Source organism: Mesoplodon mirus (assembly GCF_964341445.2).
Source record: "Mesoplodon mirus genome assembly, chromosome: 20".
Taxonomy (NCBI): Eukaryota; Metazoa; Chordata; class Mammalia; order Artiodactyla; family Ziphiidae; genus Mesoplodon; species Mesoplodon mirus.
Genome location: NC_138996.1, coordinates 20,326,841 through 20,345,077, shown reverse-complemented (window position 1 = coordinate 20,345,077; position 18,237 = coordinate 20,326,841). Strand labels below are relative to the sequence as shown.

The 18,237-nt window shown below is 42.6% G+C and overlaps 1 protein-coding gene across 1 annotated transcript in view; it reads left to right on the top strand.

Moving 5' to 3' along the window:
* Positions 1 to 1,142: 1,142 nt before the first annotated feature.
* Positions 1,143 to 18,237, top strand: part of LOC309795969 (uncharacterized protein) — a gene marked incomplete at its 5' end in the record, with an annotated part of 111,497 nt that continues 94,402 nt past the window's right edge. The window contains one exon of the mRNA XM_082608794.1: positions 1,143 to 1,374. Within this exon, the coding sequence (XP_082464920.1) occupies positions 1,143 to 1,374 (232 nt within the window). The remainder of the gene's footprint in view (positions 1,375 to 18,237) is intronic.

The window sequence follows — 18,237 nt, the reverse complement described above, 5'->3', positions numbered from 1 at the left end:
TGGTGCTCTTGCTATATTATGACAAACACACAGAAGGACAAATTATTTCCAAAGAACATCATTACAGTAATTGAATCTTTCTAGAAAAAGGATTTCTTTTGAATTAAGAGAAACGTCTGAAGACAGCTCCCCTCTCAAATCCTACCAAATGCATTAAGAAAGCAGTTCTCTGGAGCAGCTTCCTTAGTGAGGAGGTAATCCTTTTCAACCTGTCAGGGTCCACTTTAAAAGAAGTTACGGGCAGTCAGTGGCCATCAGGGAGTCACTTTCATTCTCTCCAAATGGTCTTCCCCTCTGAGCTACTCTAGAGCATCCCTCACCATCCCTGGAGAGTCCTTTATACTGCATTTTCAGCCGGCCATCAGGGGCAGAAGAACCTATAGTTCTCTCTTCCTAAACTTCAAAACAGATCAACCATTCATTAGTCAAGGATTCGCTATGCTGATGAGTCACGTGAATAATAGTACTTCAGCCCCTGAAACAAGGGGTTAAAAGCCAACTGTTACCTGTATTATTGCTAATAACCTTAACCTCAAAATGATATAGTCACATTCTAGCTCTTTGCCCACAGGAAATGTTCAGTGTACACTTAAATGCATGCAGACCAACCCATAAAAAGCTTTACATGGAGGTGTTCACAACCTTACCCTCTTTCTACCTAAAGCATCCCATGCTTATAACATTTATCACAGAGAAGCCAGATAATACATAAGGACACAGATAGCAAATATTATACAAATATTATATATTTGTATAATAATACAAATAATATTATACAGATCCTACCATCGCATTTTGATATTCCTTCTTAGACTGTATTTTTGACATTAGCTTGGGCTATTTCAGTAAGTTCTTCCAGATCAACTAAAAAATATTCGGACAAACTTTCTGGATTCAAGTTATCTTAGTTCATCGCCTCCAGCTAGTTAAAAATCAATTCCCAAGTGATAGCTTCTAAAGGGAAAGATACACGTGTACTCCAGGAAAACACAAATTCATTTTCACCTTTAGACACTACATGTCCCCTACAGCTCTGGGTTCTGATTTATCCGGTGTAACATCTGAGGCACATCCCCGCAGTCCCTTACTGCACGCCAGGCTCGGCTGGCTGTTCAGATCACGTCTAAGTTTTCAAGGTAAACATGTTACCCTCGGCCACTGGAATGACAGCGGAAGAGCAGGCACTCACCCAGGCGGTCAGACCCGGGACGCGGGCGCCGGAGAGCGCGGGAGGCGACCTGTCGCGCCCCCTCCTCCCGGTCCGCGGGGCAGGGGCAGGCGCAGGGCCTGCCGAACTAGGGTGGAAAAGAGGCTTCCCGCCGCTCCGCTCTGCAGACCATTGTCAACGCCACGGTCGCCGGCGCTGGCTGCAAGGTATGGGGGCGGGCAGCTCTACGGAACCGAATAGTTGCAGTGCATCTCCCCCGCCCGAGGCCGGGGGTGAAAATCGGCCTTCGCATTAAAGCCGGGGTCTGTACCGGTTGTAACTTCCACCCGGTGACCTACTTTAGAGTGTGAGAATGAAAGCGATGGGAAAAAAATAGACGGAGCGCGCGCGGGGGAGCGGGGCGCCGGGGACGCGCGTGCCCAAGTGGGAGCGCGCGCGCGCGCCCCCAGGGCTTCCAAAGAGAAGTTGCTGCGCGGCCCCCGGAGGCCTCGGGCAGAGCCTGGGGACCGCTCCTCCGCCAGTGCCTCCTCCCGCCGCGGCCAGGGTGCGGGCTTCCCGGGGCTCGGGGGCCTCCGGGCGACCTCCCGCGGTCCCGGCGGCGCAGCTCCCCGCCCCCATCGCCGTCCCCGCCTTCCTGACCCGCCCTCACCTCTGGGGGCTGCGCTCGGGCTCCAGCGGCCCGGGGACCCAGGCCTGCGGCGCCTCCGGGCCGGGAGGGCGGCCAGCCTCGCAGGCGCGGCGGGCGCCGAGCGGAGCCCGGGGAGTGCCGCCTGCCTGCCCGGTCCCCTGGGAGTGCCCCGCCCGAACGTGCTCGGGAAGTGAGGCTCTGCCGCGCCGCCCGGCCTGGGGATCGGGGTGACCTTCCTGCCCGCTCCCCGCGCTCTTCTCGTCGGTGCCTCCCGGCGTGGCCCGTCCTACGTGGGAGAGGACGCCGAGGCGAGCACACCTGGAGCGCAGCAACGCCGTACCTGGGTGACAACAGCGTGACGTTTCAGCGCGTCTTCTCTCATTTGATCCTGGCAAACACCTTCTGCCACGGAAAGGCCCCCAGTGGGTACATGGGAAAACCGACGATCAAAGGGGTTAAGTCCCAGGTGCCACTGGTCAGACTTTCCAGATCTTTTCGCTCACACGGCCTGCGTAATTTGTTAAGAATTTTGCTAAACTAGACCCATCAGAAGAAGGGATGGAACTTAGGTTGGAAGTATCTGCCGAAAGCTGGACACAGATTTCCCCTCCCCCACCCTCCGCGTCTGTAACAATAGGGTTAACTATTTTCTGCCAGGTCCTTAGCCTGGTCGTCTTCAACCTCTGGTATCAAACAGCTCAGTAATCTTAAGAGGCGTATGACTTTAAAAAAAAGCGCGTACCCAATACGGGAAAGTTAACATGTTTAGTAACTGTTCTGACCCTCTTTGTGTTTGAGTTTGACCCTCCTGACTCCGGGGTCGGGGTGGGTGGGTGGAGATGTACTTCCAGGCATGGTTTTTTTGTGGGGACCCAACTATATGTCTCATATAGATACCGGTGATGCTATTTAAGGCGCTGCCAAGAGGGCAGTGGAGATCAGCATATACAGTTCGTGATTCTGGAATAGTTTTCTAGTGCCACACTATATCCGGGTAGGGGAGGGAATCTTTGCTTCGGCATCTCTGTCTTAATGCCCAAGGATAATCAAATTGACATTTCCTTTTTATATAAACGTTTCGTTTTGCATTTAAAAGGGAAAAAATCATGAGCCTGATGATACATGTTCTTCTTGAGCTGAATGCCAGCCCACAGAAGTGCCACTGCTCATTTTTGTTTCCATTCAGTGGAATTAGAGCTACACTATTTCCTTGGACGCAGGCTCCATACTGGATACTGGGATGTTCCTTGTGCTCTTCTAACAGTGCAGTAGGAGGCAAAGCACACCTAAATAAGTGTAGTACAGTGGCTGCCACATAGCAGGTGCCTGAAAAAATACTTGTCCAGTGAATAGGACCTCAACAGAATGTGATAAATGTGAAAGAGCCCGGGCTTGAATCCTGCAGGAAAACATGTGGGAAATCAGTTATAGGTGACGAGGTCAGGGGAGGCATCCTGAAGGAGGCAACAGGTGCAGGATTTTGATACGCAGAATTGGGTAAGGAATGGAAATGAGAAAGTATGTTTGCTGTGCTTTCAAGATATGGCAGAGGCAGAGGTTCTTAACCTTTTGTAGGTAATAGGCCCATGTGAGAACCTGATAGAAGCTTTGGAACTTTCCTATATTAAAAACAAAGAATGTAAAAATATTTGCATACATTTTCTGGGATTTCACAGACTAGCTAAAGCAGACCTGTGGAATTCCTAGAGGTCTGTGAACTTGAGTTACCATTTCTGTGTTGGGAGGTAGGGAGAAAAATAGATTATTCTATTTGAGGCCATTATGAGAGGCATTTCCATGGCCACTGACAGAATCTGGGTAATGGCTGAGGGACTGGAAAGAAAAGTGTGCTGCAGAGAAAATGTGTTCGCTTCCAGAAGCAAAGCACCCCCTCTGTGAAGCAGGACCTTTTTAACACTTATTTATTTATTTATTTATTTGTACATGAGAATTTCACTTTCAGCTCTCAGCAAAAGGGTTCGGGGGGAAAGACATAGATAAAATATGACTGCCAAACATTGGCAGTTACTGATGCTGGGGCGTATTGTGTTATTATCTCCTTATTTGTGATGCTTGACCTTTTTCATGAAAAACATTATTATGTCTCAGGTGGACAGAACCAATCCTATGATGTTTCTTAACCCAGCTTGTTAGAATGGAAAGTTTGTATGGAAAAAAAGGAAACAATACAAGTATGCCAGTGATACCATCTATAAGATTGTTGTTAATTAGTGGAGTCTATACAGAAGTAATAGTTTTTCTCTTACAGTGAATTATGAATTGTGGTGGCCATAGTCTCAACAGAAATTAGACCACGGTGGAACACTGAACAAGTGTTCTCCTGTTTCTTCCTAAACTCACACTTAACTTCATTTTACATTGCTTAGTTAACTAAGTGCCTTTATTATTAATATATATTACAGTATATTATGATATATTATGATATATATTATTAACTAATAATATATTATTAAACAATGTTATATTATTATGTATTGTAATAGCAACATATTATATATGTTATATATAATATTGTGTGTTATATTGATATAGTAATATAATAATTACATTATATAATACGATATATTATATTATTTTATTAATATTGTTCAACTGCTTCATTAACTCAGTTCCTGTATTAGTTAACTCTGCGTCTAGTGTGCACTCTTTTTGTGTGTGTGTGTGTGTGGTACACAGGCCTCTCACTGCCATGGCCTTTCCCGTTATGGAGCACAGGCTCCGGACGCGCAGGCTCAGCAGCCATGGCTCATGGGCCCAGCCGCTCCACGACATGTGGGATCTTCCCGGACTGGGGCATGAACCCGTGTCCCCTGCATCGGCAGGCGGTCTCTCAACCACTGCGCCACCAGGGAAGCCTGCCTGCACTTCTTGAGGAGCAGATGGCAGGCTATGGTCCTCTGAGTACCTGCTCTGCCCGTTTTGAGAAAGGCAGCCACAGTGGTTCCTTACACAGAGTTTGCCATAGTTTCCATCTTGTGACTAACTCAGACAAGGATTCATGCCCACCTGAGGGAGCTCTCTAGTTTGTCCTGTGACCCACAAGGCTGCGGCTGGAGAACAATGCCCTATAGGTATGTGCTGTATTGTAGATGATGAGACAGACCCAATCAGTTCTTTTCCCAAGAGCCTTGGAGGCAAGGCCTGGATTTGAACCCAGGCAGTGAGTGTTCCAGGGCCTGGGTTGGTAACCACTCTGTTCACGGCCTCAGGAGAAGCGAAGACAGAGTTAAACAGAGCCACTTTCATGACTGAGTCACACTGTAGGAGCAGTGGATGCCTTGACGCTGAAGAGCTCACCCTTCTGTACTACCTGGGGCTGCTGTTTCCTTGCTGACCTTCCAGAGCCTTCTGAGTTGCTTATGACTGCAGAGACTGTTGCTTGTCCTTCCTTACTTCGTGAGTTTCATAATAAAGCAATGTAGATAACCTGCTGTCTTTATAACCTGAAAGAACACAACTGTGTGATAACATACAGTGCCTGTAACACCGCCATGACGGGAAGTGGAGCTACAGCTGTCCTGCCCGTGGCTCTGCCCTTTTAGTGAGCTGCTCTCCTCCCGATAAAAACAGACATGTTATCTGCAAATAAATCTCTACAAGTCAAATCACATTTTCCAATTGACTTTTTTTAAGGAAAATAAATTTTTAAAAAACACATTTTCCCCCTGAACCATTATGAAAATTATATGCAGAATTTAGCAGCTATGATTTTTAACCATTTATTTAATGGAAATATGAAAAAAACACATAATGAATAACTACTAAAACCAAATTACTTCATGTCCCTTCTGCTTGACATCCATGACCAGTTCTCCGTTGCTTATTAAATACCACGAATGCCATAGAACAGGATACAGAGCCCCTGACCCCAACCTACCTCTCCAGGCCCAAGGAGAATCATGAGATTTTTCTAGCTTCTGCAGCCCTAAGCTCCACACCTCTGGTTTCTTAAATTAAGGCAAGAAATTCATGTAAGCTATTTTTCTAGAGCTTCTGACCGTTATCTTATTTATTTTGTCCTCATTTTCTATCACAATTCTTGGCACTTAGAGGTTAATGCACATATTTTAACTAATGAATTCACATGTATTGCTACGATGCTTATATAACTATTCCATTCAGTTCAAGCTTGACCATCTACTTCATACAAGGCCTTGATCTAAGTACTGGCTATTAACCATGTTGGGTGCTTACCTATTATTACTATAATGGAGACTTTAAAAATATTGCCACGTATTTACCCACATTTTTCCTCCTTTCAAAGTCATTCCATATTTTTGAGTGACTTCAACTCGTTTAGCATGATACTATCTTGGTGCATAAGAAAGTGGGATCTCTCCACCGGTGGAATGGTAAACTGAGGCGAGATTAGCCACAGATTACAGGAAAAAATTGTGAGGCGCTGTCAGAAAGATCACCGGAGGAGACTGGAGACAAAGCAGTCTGAGAACAGGGATAGACGAGGCTCAAGCTTTGTGACCTCTTTGGTTTCAAAGGGTTTCCCACAGCAAACCAGTCAGACTGGGCTGGAGGGTCAAAGAGCTCACAGCTGTTGATAATATAAATCAGCACATCTTGGAAACAGGAGTGCTGACCAAAAGCTGTTCTTAGCATTTGGGGGTGTGCAAGGGCTGGGGTCCAATATGCTGTCCACCTAAGTCCTAAATCCTTCACTTCTTCAACCACTTTGTTTCCAGAGAGTCTGGTGCTGTTTCTTTTATCCATGGAACTGGTATTCTCCAGACCTATGAAGCCCAGAAGGACTCCTTTGGGGGTAAATAGTGAATTTCCCAACATGGAAGATAAGATGGTTTCTTATCTGATAGAGTTTTATGGGCCTCTCTGTCTTCCTGAACTACGTAAAAAATAACCCCACCAAAAATCTCAACATTTCTCAAGCACCTCTCCTTGGTTCTCTGCTTTTCTCTCTCCATGATCTTTCCCTGGACAGCCTCATCCACCTTTATGACTGCAAGCAGAATCTCTGTGAAGATGTCTCAAAACTCTGTGTTTCTGAGTTGGTCTTCTCGTAAACCTCCAACCCAAGTTGCTGGCAGCTTGCTTGCCGTCCCTTTCAGAGTGACCTCAGTACCTTTGGATCTGAGGTCCTGTGCTCTCCATGGACCTAATCAAGCTGCTCTTTGCATTTCTCTATGAATCCCATCCTCCCAGTCACCTGCTACATCCTCAAACTCTTGGCTTCTCCTGGCCCTTTGTATCCCACTGGCAGCCACCACCTGCCGATTTGATCTTTGTAATACTTTTATTTATCTACTTCTCTCCCTTCTAATTGTTTCTACTTTAGTCATTTATGTCCTATTACTTCTCACCTAGATGATTATAATAATTGTTTAATTTGGTCTCCTGACTTTCAAAACCATCTCCTCTTTAAAACCTTTTAGCTTTTATCTAAAACCGAATCACTCTGTCCAGAGACTTTAGCAGTCTTTATCTACGTACCTCTTATAAAACTTATTACTAACTTTTTGAAGAATTTATTCATTTTCTCCAACAAGTATTCATTGAACATCTGTTATATGCCAGGCACTGTGCTAGGAAAACAGTGATGAGCAAAACAGATTAAATTCCTACCCTCATGGAACTTATGGTCTAGTGAGATGGCAGACATTAATCAAATAATCACAGATATCACAAATAAAATGTGTAATTTCAAACTGAAGCAAGTATCTGGGAGGAAAGGTGCAGAATGTCATGAGAGTTCACCTGTCCCATCTGTCTCCTCCCGGGAACTCAGCAGTAGGATTCATCCTCAAAGTCTAGCCCAGAGCTGTACATAGGGAGGTGTTCAAAAAGTTTTTGTTGAAGGAACACAGGCATCTACTTCTGACAAGTAAGTGACATGATATTTTTCTATATTACATAGTAGTGAATAAAATACATGACAAATGCTGATCATAACCCACTGCCACTTAAGCTGTTGACTTTTGTTCCATTACCGCACATCCATGGATCATCTGTTTCTAAAAGCATCCTATTTTCTTTGCCAGCACGGCAACATGTGAATTCTTGTTATTCCAGTAGCATTATCAAGAACATTCTTTATGGCAGAAGGTCTTATCCACACTAATAATTTGCTGTTCTCAGCAATACCAGCCCCTTAGCCCTCTTCCATATAGTTCACAACGTTTGCTGAAGATGTAAAACAGCATTGTTTTTTCTGCCCCGCCGGAAGCTGTGTCGTCCTCCAGCCATCCTCTGTGTCATTTTCCTACTTCCTCTTCATCTCTGTAGCTGTGTGAGGATTGTTTCTGGATCCCTTTTCTCTTCATTTCTGCCATGTTGTTCTTTCATCATCTTCTGCTTGTGATCCTGTCATTTTTTTGGAGTCAGCTTTTTGCTGGAACAGTAAGTGACACATATCTCCTGGTTTATTTTATCTCTACTTTTTTTGCAGTGCTATTATATAATGCTTTTTCAAGAAGCACTCTCAGACACGGAAACTCAGGTCTGATTTTTTTTTTCTGTACGTGTTGTTTGTTTTCAGCTTCAAATGGATAGGGAGTGAGAAAGTGACCTTATTTTCATGGTAGGAAAAGGAAGACTGTAAAAAAGAAATTCCAACAGATAATGTGTCGTATAAAAAGTCGAACATCTAGAATGTAGAAAAATACAGAGGCATGAGTTTGAAGATAATTTAGTGACCTGGAAATACAATAGAATGTTAACTGAAACAGCATAGAAAAGATTTTAGGTTAGGTAAATTATATATTCACATATATGTGCAGGAAAAATACTGGACAAGTATACCAAAATGTTAATAGTGGTCCTCTCTGGGTAATGGAATTTTCACTTTTACGTTCTTCTATATATTTTTAAGGAGAAAGGGACTGTATGTAGTTTCTGAGCATGGCATATCCCTATTTGTAGCCACAACTCTGTCCTCATGGATTTTATTGATCTGGCATCCCTGCTGTTACCAATCAAGTGTGTGAGAAGCAGTATCAACATGTGGAAAGCCCTCTTGTTCCTTTCCTTTAATATTATTTTAAGTACTCAAGTGCAGCAGTGTAAGTCCAGTTATTTTAGATATAGAAGTCACAATTACCATAGCATTGCCAAACCTGAAAGCTGTTCATGGCTATGTCAAAGACACAGCCATATGTGCCCCATCTTGTCTTGTGCTTAAATTACATGTTGTATTTACATCATGTTTTGTTAGGTACAGTCAAATATCAGCTCCCTGGGTAAGCATCTTGATTACATCTGCCTATTGTTAATGGTGATCTTGAGTTTATATGAAAGTCAGCTCTAAGAAGAATGGAGAAGTAGATTCGTTGTGTGTGTGTGTGCACGTGCTTATGTGTGCACTTATGTGTGTATATGTAGTTCCTAGAGATTTGATATTCTGGGGAAAATGGAAGGTGAATTTTGAAGTGGTTTTATTTTTCTCTGACAATATTTTTGGAACTTCAGGGGAGGTAAAAATTTTTTTTAATTTAGACTAGAATAGTAATTAAAATTAGGTACTAATATATGTTACTAGAAGTTAACTTACTGTAACGTAGCTTCAGAAAACTGCACCATAAGAAAATTTTGTTGGAAAACTATTTGTAATTGTCAAAGTACAGTGTTTATATTCTGAAAACAAGCAAGACTGTACTACGCTCCTACAATCCTACCACCAGAATTACGATAACCAGAGTTCTTTGACCCCAATCTCAACCAAGATCTCTGGATCTTAGACTACTCGCCTGAAAATTCAGGGAATTGAGTTAGACCTCAGATCACTGAGGTCCCTTACAGTTCTTAAAACAAACTGTAAGCGTTTTTGCCTGGATCTAGAAAGTTGTAAAATATAGAGGGGGATTTGGTGCCTTGTTTATCTTACCCATTTATTATCTAGAGGTTGAGTAGGAGCTTCCTGTTTTCCAAGCTGGATTTCAAAGGATTGGATGTGGACTTAGTAACTGGTACTAGCTTCTATTTAATTCACGTGAAGAATTTAGGAAGAACTTGCAAGGTGGAAGAGGAAGGAGACTTATTCTGAGAGTCTCCAGAGGGCAGACTTGGACCAGCGAAGGCAAATTACGGGGAAGCACATTTAGACTCAATAAGAACAAGAGGTTTCTAAAGTTTGAGCTGCCTGGAAGCCGGGCTGGCTCCTTCAACAGGTACAAATCTTTGTCTCTGGACAGGCAGACAAAGAGGCCAGCTTACTTATTGCTGATCTTTGCAGAGGGAATCTCCCCCATCAGAGGGGAGATCATGCTTCCGAGACATCTCAAAATCCCTTCCAGAGCTGGGATTCTTTGATGCGGTATTGACAATGGGTGTTGAGAAACAGCAGAGCACAAAGTCTCTTCAGGCGTTTGGACAAAGAATGAGGCGGATATTTCCACAACATAGCCTTTGCCACTCCGGTTTCTCCTTCCTTCTCTAGTTAGTTTCATCAAGAAACTGGTTATTGGGACTTACCTGGTGGCGCAGTGGTTGAGAGTCCGCCTGCCGATGCAGGGGACACGGGTTCGTGCCCCGGTCCGGGAAGATCCCACATGCCGTGGAGCGGCTGGACCCGTGAGCCATGGCCGCTGAGCCTGTGCATCCGGATCCTGTGCTCCGCAACGGGAGAGGCCAGAAAAGTGAGAGGCCCGTGTACCACAAAAAAAAAACCAAAAAAACCCAAGAAACTGGTTATGTTTGGAAATAGTAGTCAAGCAAAGATATAAACTAACATGGGGAAGAGTTGCAAAGATTGGTTTCCTTCCGTTATTCAAGGCATTTGGCTGAGACCAGAGCAGGGAATATGCCTTAACGACCATGAGGAATCTGTGTACAGATAATCAGGGAAAACAGCATCCTTGGCTTGAGACGTAAGACTGTGCTCATACCTGCTGACCTGGAGTTGTACTTCCTTTTTCCTATTTAACATGAAAGAAGAAAAGGAAATAAAATAAAGATAATGAGTAGGGAGGTGATTAAAAGCATTAAAAAATCCAACTGAACAAAAAGGCCAGAAAAAGATATTTTGGTTTTTGCAGATTATTTTGTGTTTGTTTTGTTTTTTGTCTAAAAGCAAAATGAACAGTCATCGCCTAACAAGAATAACAAAATAAAGAAAATGCCTTCCTAAGTGGAAGATTGCAAGTGAACTGGCCCAGAGGTGGATGTCATTGCCAAGGGGCAGACAGGTGGGAAGGCCCTTGGCCTGAACATTTTCCATTATTGCAGGAGCAAACTCGTCCATCATTTTGGACAGTGGCTCTTACATTCCTGAAGGCCAAGGTTTTTCTGCACTTACTATTCTGGCCACATACAGGCAAGGATAATGTAATATATGTAGCCATCCCTTGTGAGCTCTGTTTTATCTGATCAGAAATCAAATCAGTCTAACCTGAAGAGAACAATTTAAGAGAAATGCCAAACACAATTTTCCTATATCCAAACTGAGCCCAGGTTAAAAGAATTTTCTTTACCCACAGGCTAACTTGACTGAAGAAATGTTCGTGCAAGAGAGAAAGCCATCTCACATGGAAAAAAAAAATGAAGTTTTTTTTTTCAAAAATTCAATTTACACCTAAATTTATAAACTACAGCATATGTAAAAATTCAGTATATTTTAGCTCCAGCTTTAAAGAAAGTCTGAAATGGCTTGGAGTTCTATGTCTCTGATTGTCATGTTCAACTGTTAGGGAAATTTTTATCTTAGAAATTATTTGGAATTAATCCAACATTCCGGACCCAGGTGCATGTTAGAGAAAGAAGGGGAAAAACAAGGATTTGAAAAGATATTTCAGCTCTTTACTATTGACTGAAAGAGAAAAAACCTAGGAGCAGAAACCATTTGCTTCTCAGCAGGTTAAATTTTAATGTTACTGGCCGATTATTCTAACACAGGAGTAAAGCAAAGAATTTCCTCCAAGAAGTTTTCTTGATTTCATGAGAAAATAACATAAAAGAATCACATCATGTTAATAAAACAGTTATGTGTGCATATAAAGTTTAAGACATGGAAGGAATTTTTGAGATAATAGAGTGTGTATGAAAGAAATAAATGTTTACTCTAAAAACATCTGAAAATTCAGAATTGCGTGAAAATGAAAAAAACCCATAACTGTACCACTGAAAGACACTATTGTTAACATTTTGGTGCATTTCCTTCCTGTCTGCCTGTGTGAGTCCATCTGTTTTAATACTTTTAAAATCAAAATTGGGATATATATTCATTTTTATTTTAAGTTGTATCTTTGTGCAACATATCATGTTATTAAGCAATCTCCCAAAACACTGATTTTAACATCATCATAAAAATTAATTTTAAAATATTTATCATGTGCCAGGTGTTGGACAAAGTACAACAATGCAATAACTCACATAGTCCTCAGGAGAGCCCAAGGCAGCATAATTATTATTATCCTTTTTTTTAACAAATGGGGAAACTGAGCTTAAAGGAAGTTAAATAACTTGCTCAAAGCCAATAAATGATGGGGCTGGGATTTGAAATGATTTGGTTCTAACTTTAACACCAGTATTCTTTTTTTTTTTTAACATCTTTATTGGAGTATAATTGCTTTACAATGATGTGTTAGTTTCTGCTTTATAACAAAGTGAATCAGTTATACATATACATATGTTCCCATATCTCTTCCCTCTTGCATCTCCCTCCCTCCCACCTTCCCTATCCCACCCCTCTAGGTGGTCACAAAGCACCGAGCTGATCTCCCTGTGCGGCTGCTTCCCACTAGCCATCCATTTTACATTTGGTAGTTTATATATGTCCATGCCACTCTCTCACTTTGTCACAACTTACCCTTCCCCCTCCCCATATCCTCAAGTCCATTCTCTAGTAGATCTGTGTCTTTATTCCCGTCTTGCCCCTAGGTTCTTCATGACCTTTTTTTTTCCTTAGATTCCATATATATGTGTTAGCATATGGTATTTTTCACTTTCTGACTTACTTCACTCTGTATGACAGACTCTAGGTCCATCCACCTCACTACAAATAACTCAATTTCCTTTCTTTTTATGGCTGAGTAATATTCCATTGTATATATGTGACACATCTTCTTCATTCATCCGATGATGGAGACTTAGGTTGCTTCCATCTCCTGGTTATTGTAAATAGTGCTGCAATGAACACTGGGGTGCATGACTCTTTTTGAATTATGGTTTTCTCAGGGTATATGCCCAGTAGTGGGATTGCTGGGTCATATGGTAATTCTATTTTTAGTTTTTTTGTTGTTGTTGTTCTGTTTTTTTGCGGTACGCGGCCCTCTCACTGTTGGGGCCTCTCCCGTTGTGGAGCACAGGCTCCGGACGCGCAGGCTCAGCGGCCATGGCTCACGGGCCTAGCTGCTCCGCGGCATGTGGGATCTTCCTGGACCGGGGCACGAACCCGTGTCCCCTGCATTGGCAGGCGGACTCTCAACCACTGCGCCACCAGGGAAGCCCAATGCCAGTATTCTTAATGATTATGGTAGACCACCTCTACATGACAAATGTAAATGATCCCAATAAAACGTCAAAAGCTTTATTTCCTTTTTTTGTTTTTACTTGTCAGGAAGTCAATTAACTTCCTTCGGAAGCCTTACTGAATAAATCACTGTGACAGCTGTATGAATTGTATCTCCCCTCAGAGAGCAGATACTGCTCTCTTTACAAGGTCTTCAGTTTTCTTTTTCGAAGCTCTCAGTTTTAAAGGGGCAATACTGTATGTTTGTCTCTGTGTTTGGAGAACACGGTAAGCCTACCTTAGAACTGTAAGAAAATTCAGAGAACATTATATGTGCTTCCTTTTTTGTAGTAATGTTGTATGAATCAGAAACTAAAGCCAAAGTCAGTGTTGCTATGTCTCGTGGCACTTACCGTATGTTACACTGTGTTACTTCTCTCATTATGTGTAAGTTCTGATCCCTGCCTCGATTGTAAGCTCCTTCAGTATATTCTGTCACTTCTCGCATGTTCAGAGTCTAGCACATCGTCTTGCAAAACAGTTACTTGCAAAACGTTTGCTTGCAATATACATGATGGTGATAACGGTCAGTGAATTAATACGTCAGTACTAAATACTTAAATGCTAAGCAAGAGTCGTCTTAAATGAATTACCTTCATAGATTATCTTGTTTCTGTGGCACAGACAATGCTAAGTGATTATAAACCAGGTCTGCTTACGTCCTCGGCACTTGGGGAAGTGACCTAGCCCCGTCTCCTTTCCAGTTTAGTGGGACCATGTCCGTGTAACTTACTTCTGGCTATAGAATATGGGCAGAAGTGATGTATGCCCTTCCAATCTTGGTCTTACTCCCTACAACCTCCTCTGTGGCATGATCTCTCTCTCTCTCTGTCTCTCTGTCTCTCTCTCTCTCTCTCAGATACACACACACACACACACAATCATACGGAAGACAGAAATAGTAGATGCATAGGTCCATGAATCTCCTTGTGGAAGGCTACCCACTGAATACTAAATTTGACTGTGATGGGATGTGAGCTATTGAGATTTGGGGTTGTTTTTTAAGCACCTGGTACCCTATGGTGTTTGTCACATACTGAGTTTCACTTATGCCTTAGGCTCTAGGCCAGTCGGTCCTCTACTATCATGTTTCTCTTCCTTTTGCTCCCACTATTTCTTCAACCTGAAATTCCCTCCTCTTGTGTTTGTACCTATTAAAGCCCTACCTATGACTCCGCTCAGATGTCCTTTGTGTGAAGGTTGTTTCCTGTCACATGGAATAATCTCGCTCTATTCTGTTACCAAACTGTGTTTTCTTACTGTACTTTCATAGTTGAGTATGGGCACCACTGTATCCCTAGTCTTAGCCCAGTGTTGGCATTTTTAAGCAGTCAATAATGCTTGTCAACAAATGACTGAGCGAAAGATCCAATGGGCAGATGAATGCATGTCATTCCTCCTACAGGTTTGATAAGTTCTTTGCGTGTAGGATCAGGTGTCATTTATTTCTCTGTTTCCCAGGGACAGGCACAGAACGTGGCACCTGGGACACATTTAAAAAATGCTTGTGACTGCATGTGTGTGTGGGGGTGTGTGTCCATCCCTCTCCCTTGCGGTGAGCAGAACATCCCGTTTGCCAGTTGCAGCCACTTGACCCCTTGTAACAACATGAGATCCCATTTCATTTTTACTTTTGAACGTTGGCCTTACAATCAAATGTAAGTTATATATATTTGTACTGATGAGAATTTATAATCTGCTTTAACAGAAAAAAATGTTCATGGTAGAAGCTTTTGGCCAGGAAAAAAAAGATTAAAAAAATGAAAAAATAAAAATAAAACATGCTTGTGGAATGGCTAAAGTGATATCAATGATGGTGGAGAGAAGTGCAGTTTTTTTTTCTTAGAATAGGTGTTCATCAGGGTTTCATAATTCTGTGAATATTTAATAACATTCACAGATGGTAAATCTATTATTAAACTTGACCTAAATTCCTTTTGTTGCAATTTCAAGTCTTCCATGATTCTTAGTTACCCTACAGTCAGAGCACTTTGAAGCAGGAAGAGATTCAGTTCTCATAAGCTATTTCTGTCTGATTGATGTATTTACAGAAGAGATGGTAATGAGTCAACTGTTCTAAATCAATACTGCTGCATTATTTCAGGAAAGACAGGGTTTTGAGAGTGTTCTATCATTTATTCCTTTTCCCTTGTGGTTTCTGTGATTTGTCACAAATTCATGGTTATATGGAGGGGGAAAATACGGATATAATAATTTGGGGAGAAAGTAATGGGGTGGCAAGCGGGAGGCCGACACTATTGCTGAAGGCTCAGGAATTAGTACTATTCCAGTTTTAAAATCAAGAAATGTGTCGCACATGAATAAGCAAGGTGGTTAAAAATTACATGGAATTAATTATTAAGAATATGGCCAGGGCTTCCCTGGCGCAGTGGTTGAGAGTCCGCCTGCCGATGCAGGGGACACGGGTTCGTGCCCCGGTCCGGGAAGATCCCACATGCCGCGGAGCGGCTGGGCCCATGAGCCATGGCTGCTGAGCCTGCGCGTCCGGAGCCTGTGCTCCGCAACAGGAGAGGCTACAGCAGTGAGAGGCCGGCATACCGCAAAAAAAAAAGGAGAATATGGCCATTATCCAAAATATAAGCACAACCTGATTTCAGAAAATATAGCTAACCATTGAAAACACCTACCATGATTGTTATTGTGCTGAACAGCCCCAAATGATGCCCTGAAATGTAAAAATATGTATTTATTGCCAAATATCATAATGGCAGCAAAATAAGCTTTTAAATTTTAATTGTGAGATCCAAATATATTTTGGTAAAATATTAAACAATAAGGAAGATGTACAGATTTAAAACCGGCTCTTTTCACAACCTCTTTCCCACCCCAGCTGCATCGTCCTTCCCAGAAGTCACCTGTTAAGGGGTGTGTGTTATGCCTCTAGACTTCTGTGCAGTTGCCAACAAGTATTTGCCCATACAAATATGATGGAGAGCAGCTTTTCAATACATAGGTGTTATCCTACTGCATGTATTACTCTACAACTTGTTTTATTAATTCAACCATTATATCTTGAAAACTCATATCCATACAGACAGATTTGCCTCATTCTTTTTTTAACTGCTGTTGCAACATCCATCCTGTGGATTTACTGCATTTTATTTAATCATGTCTCTATTGATAGAAATTTACATTTACTGAATATTTATTATTTTGAATTGCTGTAATGAAGATTACTGCATACATCCCTATAGGCATGTGTGTGAGTATTCCTGCAGGTCGGAAGGTGCCAGGTAGAGTATCAGTATCAAAGGATATTTATAGTACATTTAAAAATTTGATGGATGTTCCTCACTTACCTTCCACAAAAACTCCACTGCTGTATTGTCCCAACTACAGTATGAAAGTATCAATTCTGGATGTTAAAAGTCATTGTGTTGAGTATTTAAAAAATTTTTTAAAATCCAGATCTTAATATGTGTGATCCCTCACATGGCTTCTGTGGGGAAGAAGAATAGGAGGGTGCAGTGGAGGCTGGGACTTGTGCAGTAGGCAGCAGAGATGGTGATGTTGCTGGGGCTGGAATTCAGATGGCCACACTGGGAGACATGCAGGAGGGAGAAGGGGCGGGACCTGTGACTGAGGAGACTGTGGGTGAAGGGAAGGGAGCATTCTAAACGACCCCCAGGTTTCTGGTCTGGGTGACTGGGTGGGGAGCAGGGCCATTGGCTGAGATGGGGGCCTGGGAGATAGAGCAGGTTTGGGAGCACGTGATGGCTTCAGCTTTGGACGTGCCTGTGGGTCTGGAAAGCAGCTAGTCATGCCCCTCGTTTTCCAGCTGAGGCAGGTGAAGTCCAGAGGAGCCACGTGACCTGCCTCACACAGCAAGGCGCTGGCAGCACCAGGGGGACTTCCTGCCCCGCTTCCTTGCAGAGGTCTAACATATGACATATATATTCTACCACTCAGCTGCAAGTCTTTTTAATTTTGTTTCTGTATCTTTTTTCATATATGAGCTTTAAACTTTTAGGTAGTTGAAGCTGTCAGTTGTTCATGAGGGGTTTCTGGGGTTTGTATTTTGTTTATGAAATCTTTCCCCTTCCCATGATTATAAAAATGCTTGCCTGTATTTTCTTGTAACACCGTTGTAATTTGTTGTTGTTATGATGCAAGATAAGGATCATGGTTAACACAATGGAATGCCTCACTCAAAGACCATTTCACCTTCCTTCCATATTTTCACAGAACTAGGATTTTTGGATGTGAGTCTGGCTCTACCAGTAGGAGGTACTTACAAGAGACTTGTATTTGAACTGAGTTATTTATTTATTTTAACATCTTTATTGGAGTATAATTGCTTTACAATGTTGTGTTAGTTTCTGCTGTATAACAGAGTGAATCAGCTATACGTATACATATGTCCCCATATCTCTTCCCTCTTGAGCCTCCCTCCCACGCTCCCTGTCCCACCCCTCTAGGTGGTCACAAAGCACCGAGCTGATCTCCCTGTGCCATGCGGCTGCTTCCCACTAGCTATCTGTTCTACATTTGGTCGTGTATATATGTCCATGCTGAATTGAGTTATTTAGAGCAAAAGGAAGGGCACGGGGTATTCATTTGGCAGACTTGGGTCTTGGCAGAGCTGTCAAGTTCTAGAGTCAGCAACTATGGTGGCTGCTTCTAATTAGGCAGATGGATTCCTGTTTTGGCAGCTTCCTGAGATGGCAAAGGGGTGTAGTTCTGGAGCAGCTGTGGTAGCAGCTCCTAGTTCTGCAGCTTTCTCTTCTGCATGCATCAGGTGCCTTAGCTCTTTAATTCTGGGGTTTGGTTTTGGTAGTCATTCCTGGAAATTCAGCCTGGAATCTTTTTCTTTTTATTTACTAAAACAATTTTGTGAGCACCACATACCCCTTAATAAATTCCTTTTATCTTAAGCCAGTTTGAGTGGATTTTATTGTCTGCAACTAAGAACCAAAACAGGATCCAACA